The sequence below is a fragment of the Girardinichthys multiradiatus genome, chromosome 2 (genome assembly GCF_021462225.1).
Source record: "Girardinichthys multiradiatus isolate DD_20200921_A chromosome 2, DD_fGirMul_XY1, whole genome shotgun sequence".
NCBI classification, from domain to species: Eukaryota; Metazoa; Chordata; class Actinopteri; order Cyprinodontiformes; family Goodeidae; genus Girardinichthys; species Girardinichthys multiradiatus.
In genome coordinates, this window is record NC_061795.1 from 12,462,801 (window position 1) to 12,480,919 (window position 18,119).

Here is an 18,119-nt window from a genome sequence, read left to right on the forward strand (position 1 = left end):
TTTCTGTTATATTTTTATATGTTGGTTAATGTTTTTATTGTCACTTTGTAGCACTGAGATTTACATGTAAAGTGCATTGTTAATAAAATTAATAATTATTATCTTAACCACTTAGGAGAGCCTCGTTCAACCACCAAGGGATGGGAAAATCTTTTAGAAATGCAGACGGGTTGGTGGTGACCTGTGGGCTGGGATCTAGGACTTCCCTCTGATTACCAGCCCCATTTTAGATATGATTAATTAATCCTTAGTGAATGGATATGTGCAACTTTTAAGGTAGGTAGCTGTAATTAAACCTTTACTTAAGAAACTTTCGCTTGATCGAGATGACTTGAAAAATTACATACCTATATCCAATCTTTCATTCTTATCTAAAATTCTTGAGAAAATAGTTGCTAATCCAATGTGTGAGCATTTACACAGCAATTACCTGTTTGAAGAGTTTCAGTCAGGCTTAAGAGCTCATCATAGCACTGAAACAGCTCTGCTGAAAGTCACTAATGATATTCTTATGGCCTCAGATAATGGACTTGTGTCTGTACTGGTTCTGTTAGATCTCAGTGCTGCATTTGATACAGTCGATCACAATATTGTCTTAGAAAAGCTGGAATATTCTGTAGGGATCAGGGGAACAGCGCTAGGCTGGTTTAAATCTTATTTGTCTGACAGATTCCAGTTTGTTCATGTAAATGATAATCTTTAAACTCCAGGGTTAATTGTGGAGTACCACAGGGTCCAGTACTTGGGCCAATTCTCTTTACTATATATATGCTTCCAATAGGTTAAATTATCAGGCAGCATAGGATAAATTTTCACTGTTATGCTGATGATACTCAGCTTTACTTACCCATAAATCCTGATGAGCCCAACCAGTTAGATAGACTACAAGCTTGTCTTGAAGACATACAAACTTAGATGACTTAAAATCTTTTGCTTCTAAATTCAGACAAGACAGAAGTTGTCATCTTTGGACTGGAATCTTTAAAAAAGAAACTGCTTAGTCGCTTAACCTGGATGGCATTAAATTGACCTCCGGTAATAAAGTAAAAAACCTTGGTGTTATTTTTGACCGGGACATGTCATTTAAATCTCATATTAAACAGGTTGTTAGGATTTCCTTTTTTCACCTCTGGAACATTGCCAAAATTAAAAATATCCTGTCCAGGAGTGACGCTGAAAAACTAGTCCATGCATTTGTTACTTCAAGGCTGGACTATTGTAATTCTTTACTATCAGGATGTCCACATGATGCAATTAAAAGCCTTCAGCTAATTCAAAATGCTGCAGCAAGAGTTTTGATGAAAATTAAAAAGATAGATCATGTTTCTCCTACTTTAGCTTCCCTTCATTGGCTCCCTGTTAAATCCAGAATAGAATTTAAAATTATCCTCCTCATATATAAAGCCCTTAATGATTTAGCTCCATCATACGTCAGAGATCTGATTGTTCCATACGTTCCTACCAGAGCACTTCGTTCTCAGACTGCAGGTTTACTGGTGATTCCTAGTCTCTAGAAGTAGAATGGTAGGCGGATCCTTTAGTTATCGAGCTCCTCCCCTGTGGAACCAGCTCCCAGTTTTAGTCCGTGAGGCAGACACCCTGTCTACTTTTAAGGCTAGGCTTAAAACTTTCCTTTTTGATAAAGCTTATAGTTAGTGTGGCTTAGGTTCTCTTCTTTATTTTTTACCTCTGCCTTTCTCCCTCCCTGTTGGATGGAGTAAGGGGGAGTCAGGTTTAGCCTAAACCACTCAGTTATGGTTGAGGTGCAAACACACCCTCAATTTCTGCTACCTGTATGACCCCCTCTCTTTTCCAATGGTTATGGTCAATCTGACAGAGAGAGGTATCCCAATCATTGTGGTTTTTAGTATAACAATGGCCATCACTGGGTTCTAGATCGACAAACCTTATCAGTTTATTATTTTACTTAATGCCCCTACACAAGTGGCCCGTTCTGGGGTGGCCGGGCTCTGGCACTCAGTGGTTTGGTCTGGCCTCCCCGGCGGCCCCACACCGTTTCGGACCCTTTGTGGGGTGCCTAGAGGCGACATGATTGTAAATAAGTGCTATAAAAATAAATAAACTGAAACTATCTGTGTAGTTATGCTGCTATAGGCTTAGGCTGCTGGAGAACATAATGACCACTTTCACCCTCTTCGCTACATTCTCACACTACTCTCCAATTTTGCATTATTTGCTGTTATTTCAGTTTTTAACTTTATGTTCTCTCTCTTTTCTCTTCCTAGAAGCTACACCTGGCCTGACTCTGTGTCTACCTGTGACACCTTTCTGGAGAGGGGCATCGTCCAAGCTTCTGCTGGCAACAACTTATTGCTCACCTTCTACTGATGATCCACATGACCCTGTCTTTCAGTGTTTAACCCTTTCTCTCTCCTAGACATGGCAATTGACTGAGCTTTTACTGTGACTAACTCTATGTGCTGCAGATGGCCCCTCACACTGAGCCTGGTTCTGGTTCTGCTGGAGGTTTCTTCCTGTTAAAAGGGAGTTTTTCCTCTCCACTGTCGCTACATGCATGCTCACTATGAGGGATTGCTGCAAAGTCAACGCCAGTGACTGTCCACTGTCTCTACATGCTCATCCAGGAGGAGGGAATGCTGCAAGTCACTGACTGGATGCAACCTGCTGGGTTTCCTTAGATAGAAAAACTTTTTATCCAATTTGAATAAATAACTGAATCTGACTGCACTGTTCAATGATTAGGATTAATTGGAATGTATGAACCTGACTTTTCAGAATCAGAATCAGAAAAGCTTTATTGCCAAGTACGTTTTTGGACATACAAGGAATTTGTTTTGGCGTAGTCAGTGCAATACAGTACAAATTAAACAGTATAAACATATCTACAATATAATATAAATATATGTGCACAGTTTTAAGTGAGTGAGAGTAAGTATAGAGCAATAGAAGATACAAGAGCAATACAACAGTGCAGATGATCAGTGTGCAAGTAAAGCAGGAGTCCAAGCTGAGCGTTAAGTGAAGTGAAGTGCCTTGAGACGTGTTGTGAATTGGCGCTATATAAACTGAATTGAATTATTTACTCCTCTGTTCCCCAAGTTTAGCTAGGTAACTGGTTTTTTTTTTAAACCAGGGTACTTAGACACAGTGGTTAGTAGTTTGCCTATCCTACCTGCAGTACAAATGTTTTATTCAAGTCAGTTTGCAGTTTCTCAGATCAGAGGAAGCTAACAGCTAATCAGTGCCTGACAGTTTCAGTTTTAATTCAATTCAAACATTTCATATTAATCCAAGTCAATACTGAACCAGATTGAGCCCATTGTTAAATTAATCACAGTTTAGTGTGTAGTGTGTGTGTTTTCCACTGCAGTTACAAACCAACGTGAAAGAAATCCGAGTAGAACGTCTCGACTACGAAGCCGGAACTTTACAGTGTGTGCCACATAACAGGCAGTTTGCTGCGCTTCTAAATTGCTGCGTTTTCTGAAAATGCAACATAGTACAGGTTGAACGGGTCTGAAGGTGGAATAGCTTTTGGCAGGTTTAAAGTTATAACAGTAGAATGATTTTTAGCTGGTCAGGTGGCACCCAACAGCTGGCACATGGTAGTTTGTATTGTAACACAGATGTTGTTTGGTTAAGAAAACAAAAAAGTAACTTGGCCACTGTTTCATATTAAGGTTTTCTGGTTTTCAATCTTTTGAAATGGAATTTGCCCACAACAATATGAAAGTTTTGACATTGTCTTGTTTAAGTTGTAAAGATCTGAGCTATCCATGCCATGACTCAGAAACAGAAAAAAACATTGATACATCTGTAGTTCAACTGAAACTATATTCCATCTGGGAATCTAAGCAGCTCACCTATCAGGTCCACTTCTGGGCTGGAAACTTATGTGGAAAATATCTGTTTTAAATCAAGTTATTTTAAAGTTATTCAAAATTAATGCAATTAACTTTTAAAGAGTCAATCAGGAAACACTATTAAATAAAACCAGAGAATATGTTCAGGACAGTTGCTTAATTTACACTGGAACCCAATCAGTGAGGTATTAAACAGAGTGAACTTTTATCCATTTAAAAACAGGGTTTTACAGTTTGTAAGAAAAATAATTAAGTCTGGAGCCCCTCGTGTAGTTTGGTTCTAAACTGCAAGCTTCAGCTCAACAGGATTAGCACCAGAATCCATCCACTCCAAGGACCCAACCAATTTTAAAGGAATATATTTTTGGTTGGTTGGTTGCTAAAACAGAACCTTAGTTCCTTTGGGTTTAAGTGCAAGGTGGAACTTGACAAAAAAAACAAATCTTCATTTGCATCTCGAGAAATTTTGTTACAGTCTTATTAGCTTTCAATCAAATATATCTTGAGTGTATGACAAAATGATTGTATTGTTATTGTATGAAAAAAAACAAATTTGTTTTTTTAAACTAGTTCCAAAATTGGAACTAAATAAAAAATGTGTTAAAATGGGCGTTGCTCTTCAAGGCGGACTCCATTTGATTCACTAAAACCTCATCAGTAATGTTCCCAACAGTAGCCTCCCAGCGGAAATAGGAGACCTTCCGTCAGCAAAAGAAACCATAAAAAACTGAGGTGTACTAAATTACACAAGCTTGGATGTGGAAACCATTGAAACACGTTTTATTAAAGAAACTACATTGTTTCGGTTTGAAGCAAAATGTATTAACTGCTTCTGTTGTCACCCATAGTGATCTGTAAACCGCAGTGGAGGCTGTCATGATTAGGAAACAAATAAAACTGTCTTCATGGAAATAATTCCTACCCTCAAAACATACATGGAGAGAAGCACACAAAATAAAACCCTGCTCTCCACTGAGGCCAGACCTCAATAGTGCAGATAATCTTAACATAGAACAGAGTCCCATGCAGACGACATCTAAATAGGAATTTTCTTAAAGGATCTCCGAGAACTGATAATTAATTCAATTCATTTTATATATATAGCGCCAATTCACAACACATGTCGTCTCAAGCCACTTCACAAAAGTCAGGTTCATACATTCCAATTAATCCTAATCATTGAACAGTGCAGTCAGATTCAGCTATTTATTCAAATTGGATAAAAAGTTTTTCTATCTAAGGAAACCCAGCAGATTGCATCCAGTCAGTGACTTGCAGCATTCACTCCTCCTGGATGAGCATGTAGAGACAGTGGACGTCACTGGCGTTGACTTTGCAGCAATCCCTCATACTGAGCATGCATGTAGCGACAGTGGAGAGGAAAAACTCCCTTTTAACAGGAAGAAACCTCCAGCAGAACCAGGCTCAGTGTGAGCGGCCATCTGCCACAACCGACTGGGGGTTAGAGAGAACAGAGCAGAGACACAAAGAGAATAAAGAAGCACTGATCCAGGAGTACTTTCTATGGGAAGGAAAAGGAAATGTTAATGGATGTAGCTCCTTTAGTCGTTTCATCTAGAAAGAAAGAACAGATAAACTCTGAGCCAGTTTTCAAGGATAGAGTCTGAAAGAGAGCACATATAATTAGTCACAGTAAAAGCTCAGTCAATTTCCATGTCTAGGAGAGAGAAAGGGTTAAACACTAAAAGACAGGGCCATGTGGATCATCGGGAGAGGGTGAGCATTAAGTTGTTGCCAGCAGAAGCTTGGGCAATGCCCCTCTCCAGAAAGGTGTCACAGGTAGACAGAGTCAGGTCAGGTGTAGCTTCTAGGAAGAAAAAAAAACAAACAAAAAAAAAACCTAAGAGAGTTCAGGAAGACCCAAGGAAATATGTTGGTGACCAAAAAACTGGAATTTCAAACAGAGCTATGTTAACCATTATTTTTATCTTAGTAAATAAAGAGGTTGCTCAAGACATTTTCCAGCATGCCACATTTACCCACACTCAAAAGATTTTAATCAAAGGGCATGTTGCAAAAAGAACGCTGATTCTCTTCAGTATTTAGATTTCTACCTTATCCTAAACCAAGCTGACTGGAGGGTCTCTTCTAACATCTGTAAATGTTCTTTGCAGGCAGCATACATAGCAGCTTGTAAAAAACATTGTTACACAAAATATTAAAATATGCACCTGTACCACACATCTTCAGAACAAAAGAAAACCTGCAATTCCTCAAAATGTGTTTCATCATTGAGGGAAAACCTGGAGGTTTTAAAACAGGTATAGGCTGTGATTTTAAGCTGTGAAGAAGAGATTTCTGTGAATATTTGGATCAGTTTCAGGTCAAATTATTCATCCACAGTACAGCTGTGGATGAATAAAGAAAGTTATAATAGGCAGCATTCATTTTAGTTTAGGAAAAACTGTGAGACATACAGTAAGAATTTCGAATTAGGACCATTTGTTCATTACCAAATATAAAAGTTGACACATCTGTGCACTAGAGGAACTCTTCCACCAAGAAAAGTTCTTAAACAAAGCAATAATATTCTGTACCAGTGCCTTATTGCTTAGGAAGCAGTGTTCGTTTAGCTGGATAATCAAGTTTAGAACAAATACACTTTCATTATGAAAGGAACTAGAACACAGAACAAATTCAGTACTCACCACAGAAAGTTGCAATCAAAACTTGATCAACTTAAACTGGCTTTTTATTGATAATTTACCAATAATACCAATTTAGAGACCAAGGAATGAAAAAAGAAACAATAACACCAGCAGTCAATAAACACCATCATAAAATGATTTGCACAAAAATAAAATTAAGCCAAATAAAAAAAGCGAAAGAGAAAATGGCCATAACTTGCCACGCATGCAGGGCACCAAGTAAATGATTCCATTTGCAAGAAGTAAGTCTAAAATGGGCACCAGAGGGCATATGTTTTTACATTATCAATACAGTAATAGTGTTTTTAGACAGCACCTGGAGTTTCTGACATTTCCAACGCTGAGTCAAAACAGTGAGAAGGTCTTTAAAGACATTAGATGCCTCATAAATGCATTAAACAGCACCGTCAGGGTTTCACAGGACCAGGAGGTTATATCCAGCAACTGTGCGATGTACATACAGAGATGTACTGACCCAGTATTGGAACAGAAGAGTAGATGAGAGGATTAACACCATGCTGGGAGGAGTGCACTGCCTCCGATCCCTTGCCTCATGCAACCCCACAGAGTGACCCGTCTGAAATCTATTGTTGGTAATGCTGTTAGATGCACTGATGAGTCACAGAAAGGGAACACTCAAAACCGTTTTCAAGCCAATTATAAATTAAATATCTAAAGTAGAGCAAACAGGAACAAAACACATGCTTTCCTGTATAAAACATGTATAGTGGTTTCTCCTTGCAGCCTAACTGTGTTTTTCCTTCTGAACAGACTGAAGAAATTCTTTAAATAAATCAATTCAAACTGTTTAAATGCTAAAGACAAGACTATGAGATGAATACAGGAAATCCAAGCTAGGCTGGCTGTCCATTTCTTTACAGGCACTCAATTTTTTCTGACAACCTTTTCTTCATTTCTCTGGTTCTCAGGCTGCAGAATCACAGTAGCATGGCAAACATAACTAAATGATAAGGCAAAGGAAGAAAGGACGAGACAGTATTACTGCTGCCTGCTGCTTCTCCACATTTCAAGAATACATTCAGCAAAACGTCAAAAAATCTATGCAGAAAATTAAAAGGAGGTCTCACTGGTTTATTGCAAAGAATGAGCTGTAGAAGCAACTCTGCACATCAACCAAAATTGACTGTTTATGCAGGTGTTAGTCTGCAATAACAACATTTAATAAAAATAAAAAACAATTATTAATGTAAAAATGCTTTAAAAACGTTCCTGGTGAACTACTCTCAGCACCATATGAATCAGTTCTTTGAATGCACCAACACACATGTCCTAATTTATGTTGAGCCTAATTTATGTTATGTTCTGGTCTCTGGCTTGAGATCAGTGGAACTCCACAAACTCTTCCAGAGTTTTAGGAATCTGGTTGCGATAAGTGATCCGGTGCTGTCGAACAGCACGTGCTGCCAGGCACTTGAGGCTCATTTTCATCTGCGTCTTGAGCAGGATCTCGGACACGCCCGTGGTGCTCTTGTCCAGCGGTGTCTTCTTCTGCTTGTTGGTCATATCTGTGTGGGCACCAGCCTCAACTAAGTTGATGATAATGGCATGTAGTGTGAGGAAGTCACTGATTGGTCTGTTGTACTGGACAATCACATGAAGAGGAGTATTTCCTTCATGATCAACTGCATTTACCTGTGCACCGCAGTCCAGCATCAGCTTAGTCACCTTGGCATTGGGGAAGCTGCAGACATCATTGGTGTGAAAATCATCAACAGGTGTGCTGGAGCTGATGGCCAGGTGGAGCAACGAGGAGCCCTCACGTGTCCGTGGATCCAGCTGGATTAGGTCATAAATGTGCTTGTTAATCGTGGCACGCTCCTCATCACTGCAGTTAGTCTTAGTGGAGATGCAGGCTAAATAAAGAAAAGTAAGTATATTTGATTCATAATTGTCCATGGCCTGCGGCAGCTCGGATTCAACTGCTGCCTCAACCCGAGCCATGCTACGTTGTATCTCCAGAACACTACAGCTCAGGACCTGCTCCACCGCTGAGGCCAACACAACCTCTTTCAGGTGGACCATCTGGGAGAATACTTGGGCAAAGCGTAGCAAGTCTTTATGTGTGTTGCGGTTTCCCTTCTGCCGAAGTCGAAGGGCATGAAGCCACAGCTTGATGCATTGCTCAAATTCCATGTTATCTGCACAGACAGCACCTCGATAAATAATGGGATGTGACAGGTCAATATTGTCTGAGCCCATGATACGCTCCCGAATCATCAGCCCTTCCATGTGCAAGGCATCTCTGTCCACCCGGATAGCTTCCAGCTGCTGAAGCGTTCGGCACTCGCTGCGGCCCCCGTAGGCTTCAATGGGTGGCAGCAAATCCTTAACAATGATGTTGTCAGGGTTGCAGTAGCGCTCTATCATGGCCTTATGAAGGTACTGATACGTTTTCTGTATGTCATAGTTCTCCCTGTCATTGGCAAAAGATGCTCCCAGCAGCTCCAAGGCCTCGATGCGACTGTGAGGGTCGCAGTCAGTGTGAGCCATCAACAGCTCCACCACATCAGCTTTACAGCTCTCTGAAGCCACCTTTAATGGTGTCATGCCATGTCCATTCATTGTCATGGCAGCATGGGAGTCCATTAACTCTTTCACAATCTCTAGATGACCTGCCTCTGCTGCAAAGTGCAGGGCCGTGGCCCCACAATGAGCCTTGGCATTAACATCTGCTCCCTGCGCTAACAAGAACTTGACTACATCCACATGGCCCCTATAGGCAGCTATCATCAAACAGGTGTTGTTGAACTTGTTGGTGATGCTAATGTCGGCATTGTGTTCCACCAGGTAACGGACAATGTCTAGTCGCCCATCGAAGCAGGCAGCCCGAAGGGGAGTAGAGTTGGTAATGGTTGTGTGGTTGACATTAGCACCGTGTCTCACCAGTAGGTGCACCACCTCAGAGTGTCCAGCTCCAGCTGCACACCACAGCGCTGTGGCCCCATCAATGATATAGCTGTAACACACACAAGATAAACTGGATAAAATATTATGACAGTCTTTGTACAAACAGAAGCTTACCTGACTCAGAGCTGCAGCACTTGAGAAACAGGTTTGTTTTCACAAACGAATGTCTGTTTAAGCAGCACATGAAACTCATTTGGAAAAATGAACCATCATTCTAATTAAAATCAAACGGCAGAGCAGTAAAGACCAGCCCCATAGTTTTTAGTTAGACAAACATTGGTCTTCAAGATTAGACTTCAAATCTTTTTTTTGATAAAAGATTGTGGTTCAAGGTCATGCCTACTTCACATGGCAGGATTTTCAAATTCTCTGATGATTTTTAAAAACCTGACACACGTGACGATAAAATAAATTGTTGATGTAACAGGTTCAATCCCACAGAGACCAAACATAGTAAGCACAACACACAAGACGAGCAGCAGAATTTTGCATGATAAGGACTGATTTACAACGAAAGACATGCAATTACAGTAGTCCAGGTGCAAAGTTATAAAAGCAGGGGCAGCCTTCTCAAGGTCATTGATATTTATAAACCTTCTGACTTTGGCTAGGACTAAAATTTTATTTGTAAAAATTAAAATTTTAGTCACAGGGCACAATATTTCGAACCATATATATATGTACCCCGCCTCTCGCCCATAGACTGCTGGAGATAGGCACCAGCTCCCCCGCGACCCACTATGGAATAAGCGGTAGAAAATGACTGACTGACTATATATATATATTAGAAATTCAAAACTTGTATTTTATATATATTCATTTCACTCAGACTGATATTTATTTCTTTTAATTTTGATGATTATAACTGACAACTCATGAAAATCCCAAATTCAGTATTGTGAAAAGGTTCAATATTGAAAACACCTGGTGCCACACTTTATCCGGCTAATTAACTCAAGGCACCTGCAAAGGTCGTCTCTCAGCCTAGTTCTGTAGGCTACACAATAATGGGGAAGACCGCTGACTTGACAGTTGTCTAAAAGACAGCTATTTGACATCTTGCACAAGGAGGGCAAGACACAAAAGGTCATTGCTAAAGAGGCTGGCTGTTCACAGAGCTCTTCTTCTTCTTCTTGTATTATTTTTGGCAGTTGGCAAATAACTTTATGATGTGCATTACCGCCACCGACTGGTATGGAGTGTAGTTCTTCATGGTTTTAAATCTTATTTACTATTACAACAATCAAATTCTATTTATTAATTTAGTGCTTTTGAAAAATCTAATTATAATTTGAATATGTTTGCTACCTAAGCTTCTTTGCAAAGTATCTCTCAAAATAAAATTTTCTTTAATACATACAAATTCTCTCCTTAAAATTGTTCTTTCTTGTTCATATTTCTGACACTTCAATATTACATGTTCTATTGTTTCCTCCTCTCCACAATGATCACATTTTCCTGTATTATGTTTCTTTATCTTGAACAATGTAGAATTAAGTCCTTTATGTCCTAGTCTTAATCTTGTAATTAACCTTTCCTCTTTTCTGCTCCTTCTTCCAGTTCTTACTTCTCCTACTATCTTGTTGATTCTGTAAAACCATCATCCTTTCTTTTCTTCATCCCACCTTTTTTGCCACTCTTTCCTGATTCTCTGTTTAATTATATTTCTTGCCTCTGACCTATTAATATTTATTTTAAAGCTAATGTTTTGTATTGCCTTCTTTGCTATCCTGTCCGCCATCTCATTCCCTCCAACTCCTACATGTGCTGGTACCCATAAAAACACTAATATTAACCCCATCCTTTGTATTCTAAATAAAGTATGTTTTAATTCCAACAAAATGTCTGGTCTACCCTCTGAATGATTATTTTTTAAACTTAATAATGCTGAACTTGAGTCTGAACAAATGATTGTTTTTAATGGTTTTATATCCTCCACCCACTGCACTGCTAGCAATATGGCTAATAATTCTCCTGAATATAGATAATCCATCTGTAATTCTTTTTCCTACTTTTATTTTAAATTCCGGTATTACAAATGCTACTCCTACTTTTCCATCTGTTTTTGATGCATCTGTGTAAATCTGGACATAATGATAGTAATTGTTTATATATTCCTGTATTATACTTGAATCTAATCTACATTTCGTATCCTTTTTCTTTTCCATCAATGCCATATCCACCACTGCTTCTGGTAATAGCCACGGTGGCACTACTGGCAAAGGCAACATTGAACTTATTTCTTTTTCATATATTTGAAATTCTTCTGCTATACTATTGATAATCCAACCAAAACTCTTAACTTGTTTTTTTTCTTTTTCCCAGCATGGTTTTAAAATATCACGTGTGGGATGATCCGGATTATTGCTTTGTAAGTTTATCCAGTAATTTATTGCTAACTGTTTCCTTCTTAGATCTAATGGCATCTCTCCCATCTCTACCTGAAGTGCTGCTATTGGACTGGTTCTGATTGCTCCTGTACAAATTCATAAAGCTTGATGTTGTATATTGTCTAATTTTATAAGATGAGTGTTTGCTGCTGATCCATAAATTATACTTCCATAATCAATATTTGATCTAATTAATCCTGTATAAATTATTTTTAATGATGTTCGATCTGCTCCCCAATCAATACCAGCCATACATCTCATAATATTTAATATTTTTTTGCATTTATCTATGATTCTTTCTATATGTACTTTCCATATAATTTTTTCATCAAACCATATACCTAAAAATTTTATATTTTTTACTTGTTCTAAAACTTTATTGTATAATTTTAGTTTTATATTTTCTCTTTTCCTTTTCTGTGTAAACACCATTACTTTTGTTTTTTCCATTGAGAATTTAAATCCCCATTAATTTGCCCATTGTTCTATTCTAATAATCTCATCCTGTATTTTCTTTTCAATAAGTTTGATATTACGACCCCTTTTCCATATAGCTCCATCATCTGCAAATAGTCAACAACCAACTTCTTTACCAATATTTTTAAATACATCATTTATCATTATAGAAAACAATAACGGACTTATAATTCTTCCTTGAGGAGTACCATTATCTATTATATATTTACCTGACAATTCTTGACCAATTCTTACTTGTATTGTTCTTTTTGATAAAAAATCTTTAATCCAGTTAAACATTTTTCCAGTAATACCCATTTAATTTAATTTAATTAATAATCCTTCAACCCACATCATGTCATAAGCTTTTTCTATGTCGAAAAATACAGCTACTACATTTTCTTTATTTATTTTGCTCTCCTAATTTCATATTCTAAACATAATGCAGAGTAATTTGTGCTTCTGCCTTTTCGAAACCAATTTTGATTTCTAGATATATATCCATTAATATTAAAATAAAATGTTAATCTATTATTAATCATTTTGTCCATTATTTTACAAATATTTGATGTTAATGCGATCGGTCTATAATTTTCTGGTTTTGTGTTATCTTTTCCAGGTTTAGCTATTGGAATAATTATTGCTTCCTTCCAGCTCTGTGGCAGCTCTCCCTCCTCCCAGACTTTATTGTATAAATCTAACCTTTTTTCTTTTGCTTTGTCATTGAGATGTTCTATCATTGTATAGTAAATTTGATCTTTTCCAGGTGATGTATTTTTTGTTTTCCTGGTAACAAAGTTCATTTTTCCTTTTGTAAATGGTTTATTTATTAATTTATTCGTATCTACGTTATTTTGCATTAAGTCTTTATATTTCATCTTTGTGATTTCCCTACCTTTCTTTCCTTCTTCACTAATATCATTGGAACTATGAATTTTACTAAATGTTTCAGCTAATATTTCTGCTTTTTCTTTATCTTCCGTTATAGTTGTATTATCTATTTTTAATATAGGATATCCATATTCTTTTCTAATACCCTTCATTCTTTTAATTGTTTTCCAAATTTGATCACTTTTTGTTTCTCTCCCTACGTTATTACAAAGGTTTCTCCAATATTCTCTTTTTGCATTCTTAATGATCTTTCTCACTTTTGCTTGCTTTCTTTTGTACTCAATTAGGTTCTGATAAATTGGGTTACTTTTTAACATTTTAAATGCTTTATTTCTTAATTTTATTACTTCACTACATTCTTTTGTCCACCATGGCACAATTTTTTTATCGTTCTTTCTTCCTCTTTTTATTGATTCTTCTGCAGCCTGTAAGATTTGTTTTACAGATATTTATATTTAAACTATTTATATCAATTGACTCATCTATTTCTTCCAATTTCTTTTGATTTAAATATTTAAATATTTTCCAATCAGCCTTATTAAAGTTCCATCTTTTATATAATCCTGTATTCCTGTTATTTATTAATATTCCTGTTATGATTTTAATGGGGTAATGATCACTGCCTACTGTTGTATCTTTGTCAATGTCCCACTCACAGTTATTGGCTAAACAATTTGATTCTATTGTTAAATCAATCACAGACTCTGTACCTGTTTTTACATTAATTCTTGTTCCCCTTCCATCATTTATACATACCAAATTTTTTATTTCCATTATTTCTTCAATAACTTGTCCATTTTTATCATTACATTTTCCCCATAATGTGCTGTTAGCATTAAAATCTCCACACCAGATTACTTTTCCATCTAAATACCCCATTAATTCATCCATCAACTCGAATGATAATATTTTACATGGATTATAAAAATTTATTATCTTACATTTTTCTTTTTTATTGTAAATTTCAACTACTATGTATTCTAAATTTGTACCTTTTCCTAATATCTGATATTGTATCCCTTCTTTTATAAATATTCCACATCCTCCTCCACTTCCTTCTATTCTATCTCTTCTGATACTATTATACCCTTTAAACACAAAATCTAGTTTTGGCTTTAACCACGTCTCATGTATACATATAATTTCTGGTTTTTCTTCAATTCCATCTATATACCATTGAAATTCCTGTCCATTAACTATTAAGCTTTTTGCATTCCACTGTAATATTATCATATGTTTCTATCAGCTGGGGTTCCTCCTTGCCTCCCATCTGTTTCCAACTTTTTATTAATGTTTTTCCAATAACCTTCTTTAAACCCTAAGAACTTTTCTGCTCCTCTGACTATTATTTTAATCTTTTCTGTTTTGTGTTTAGCCTGTTCAGTGCAGTTAATGACATAAGCTATGAATAATATCAGTTTTTCCACAGACATTGTAACATTTCCTCTGATTCTACTTTTCTTTGTTGATAATCTGGAATCCTAATTTGACCTTCATCCCTTGATCTTTCATTCTGGACATTTTTGACTGCTTCAGCATAGCTTATGTTTTTAGTCATTTTAATTTGTTGAATTTCTTTTGCTTTCTTCCTTACCTCACATCCCCCGAATGTGACTCTATGTTGCCCTCCACAATTGCAACATTTTTCCTGCACTTCTTCCCCACAATCTTCAATTCTGTGATCTTCTCCACACTTTGGACATCTTTGTTTTCCTTTGCATACAGCTGCTATGTGACCATATCTCTGACATTTAAAACATCTTAGTGGTGGAGGAATGAAAGGCCTCACAGGAAAACTCAGATATCCTATTTTAACATTGTGTGGCAACACCTTTTCTTCAAAGTCTATTAAAATTGACAGGCTTCCTACTCTTTCTCCATTTACATTTTTTGTCAATCTTTTGAGATTTTTTATCTTTGCACCAACAATGCTTTTTTTTAACTTGTCTATATCTTCCTCCAGAGGAATGCCATAAAATACTCCCCGAATTATTTTATCTTCTCCTATAATCCTTCTCTCTGTCACCGTTTTCTTGCAAATGTTTTCAACTTGTAAAGCCTTTCTTCTTTGTTCCTCAGTTTTACACAACACCAGTATATTTCCATCTCTCAAGACCTTCACCTTTTCAACATCTCCTATCTTTTTTTTTTATTTCTCTAGATAGTGAAATAGGACTCAGGTTCTCTTTTTCTTCTTCATTTTTTATCTTTAATATTATTTTACATTCTTCCCTTCCGATTTTCCTCCTAACTACTCTCTCTTCTTCAGAACTGTTTTCTTCCGGCTCTCTTTTACTCCTTTGGCTGTCTAACAATTTCCCTTCTTCTGCTTTACCTCTTCCATGTCCTCTCCCTCTACTTACTGGCGTCCATTCATCAAAGTCCATATTGTCCTCCTGTGTGTCCATTCTGAACCATTCACATACCAGTTTATGCCTTTTACTGCCACGTCCAAAAGTAAATAATTTCTACCACTGTGGGGTTCTAAGTAGACCAGCGTTTTCAGATCGAAGTTTCGCGCTCCGCCGACCGGTTCGAGCAGCCTCAGCCTGTCGTTCTGCCTCCGTTCACTGATGTTCTCTAACAAACCTTCACAGAGCTCTGTGTCCAAGCACATCAATAGAGAGGTGAAGGAAAGTCAAATATGTGGTAGAAAAAAAGTATACAAGCAATAGGGATAACCGCACCCTGGAAAGGATTGTGAAATAAAACTCATTCAAAAATGTGGGGGAGATTCACAAAGAGTGGACTGCAGCTGGAGTCAGTGCTTCAAAAACCACCATGCGCAAATATATGCATGACATGGGTTTCAGCTGTTGCATTCCTTGTGACAAGCCACTCTTAAACAAGAGACAGCATCAGAAGCGTCTTGCCTGGGCTAAAGACAAAAAGGACTGGGCTGCTTCTGAGTGGTCCAAAGTTATTTTCTCTGATGAAAGTAAATTTTGCATTTCCTTTGGAAAAAAAACCAATTCCCAGAGTCTGAGGAAGACAGAGGCACAGAATCCACGTTGCTTGAGGTCCAGTGTGAAGTTTCCACAGTCAGTGATGGTTTGGGTGTCATGTCATCTGCTGGTGTTGGTTTACTGCTGCTGACCAACTTTATGGAGAAGCAGATTTTATTTTCCAACAGGACTTAGCACCTGCCCACAGTGCCAAAGCTACCAGTACCTGGTTTAGGGACCATGGTATCCCTGTTCTTAATTGACCAGCGAATTGGCCTGACCATAACCCCATAGAAAATCTATGGGGTATTGTGAAGAGGAAGATGCAATACGCCAGACCCAACAATTCAGAAGAGCTGAAGGCCACTATCAGAGCACCCTGGGCTCCTGTAACACCTGAGCAGTGCCACAGACTGGTTGACTCCAGGCCACACCGCATTGCTGCAGTAATCCAGGCAAAAGGAGCCCCAACTAAGTAATGACGGCTGTACATGCTCATACTTTTCATGGTCATATATATATAGATATATATCTATATATATATATATATATATATATATATATATAAAAATATATATAGATATATATATATATATCTATATATATATATATATAAAATTTTAACCAACTTTCTTCTTTACAAGGAAGTAGATCAAGATTTTTATTTGTCAACCTGATAGTGTCAGTCAGATATGTTAGACATACAGGGAGAGTTCAAAACAGAGTTTTCTTTCTTTAATTCGTTAAATAGGTGAAACAAGCAAAGATTTAGAACCCACAATGCGATTTATTTCTGATTTATTATCAAATTTGCCGAGAGACACCTATATACCAAAAACAATCTCTAAGCAGATTGACTTGAAAAGGGGTAAGTTAAATACATTTTGTACATTGACAGCTAGCTAAACTAAACACGTACAGCGGATATATCTTAGCAGCACCTACCCATCGAACCGGACTGTGCCGGTCTGTTCCGTGTCCACTTTGTAATGGTCTAGCAGCAGACGGACCACCTTGTCGTGTCCGTTTCGCGCTGCGATGATCAGAGGAGTGGACCTTTGGCCAGCCAGCTGAGTCACATACTTTAAGAGGTACCGAGTCTCTGCCTCAGAGTGGTTGAGCAGCAGCGCAGCCAGCGTCAGGACCCGACCCTCGCTGGCTGCCTTGTAAACGTAGCCGGCCAAAGACTCCATGGGAGCCAACAGACAGTGACGTTCGCCTCTCCCTTCTCAGCTCACGTACCTGGTGTATAGTCCTCCTAGGGAAGACGCCTCCCATCAAAATGTCGAAGTAAACCAATGTGACCACATGGACTAGCTTATTCCTTCTTTACAGACAGACGTTTACCTGGTGAAAAGTTTAACCGACTAGCCAACAAAGAGCGAACAGCCACAGGGTTTGTGACTCCAGATAACGAATGTCTGAACAGGCTGTTAGCTAAACAGTTAGCTCCTCTGTTTGATAGCCAACTGCTTAAAATACAGTTCAGGATAAAGCCTCGGTTGTTTTAAATGATTCCCTGAATTCTGCTCACCCAGAGATTCCATCCCATGCAGTGTCTGTCTCGAAACTTAAGCACAGACCAAAGAGTTAAATAAGTAAAACTGCTACTTTCACCTGTGCGACTACGTGATTTGCCGGAAGTGGACGTTCGACACAAAAATACAACCGACTGGAACCTTCTGCTGCCCTTTGACTGTTCCGGGATGGAGAGCATTGTGGCCATCCGATATGCGTGAAGCTGACAGCCCACCCACGTGACAAATTCGAGCCAAATACAGGTCCTTCTCAAAATATTAGCATATTGTGATAAAGTTCATTATTTTCCATAATGTCATGATGAAAATTTAACATTCATATATTTTAGATTAATTGCACACTAACTGAAATATTTCAGGTCTTTTATTGTCTTAATACGGATGATTGTGGCATACAGCTCATGAAAACCCAAAATTCCTATCTCACAAAATTAGCATATTTCATCCGACCAATAAA

General features: G+C 37.8%; 1 protein-coding gene across 1 annotated transcript; it reads right to left on the minus strand.

Annotated features, from left to right (window-relative positions):
* Nucleotides 1-6,540: 6,540 nt before the first annotated feature.
* fem1b (fem-1 homolog b) lies at nucleotides 6,541-17,828 on the minus strand. Its single transcript, XM_047354656.1, has 3 exons — nucleotides 17,472-17,828; nucleotides 17,070-17,382; nucleotides 6,541-9,491 (listed from the first exon to the last, which is right to left on the minus strand). Exons 2-3 carry the CDS (start codon nucleotides 17,315-17,317, stop codon nucleotides 7,856-7,858), a joined length of 1,884 nt encoding a protein of 627 aa, XP_047210612.1. The 5' UTR covers nucleotides 17,318-17,382; nucleotides 17,472-17,828; the 3' UTR covers nucleotides 6,541-7,855.
* Nucleotides 17,829-18,119: the final 291 nt, after the last annotated feature.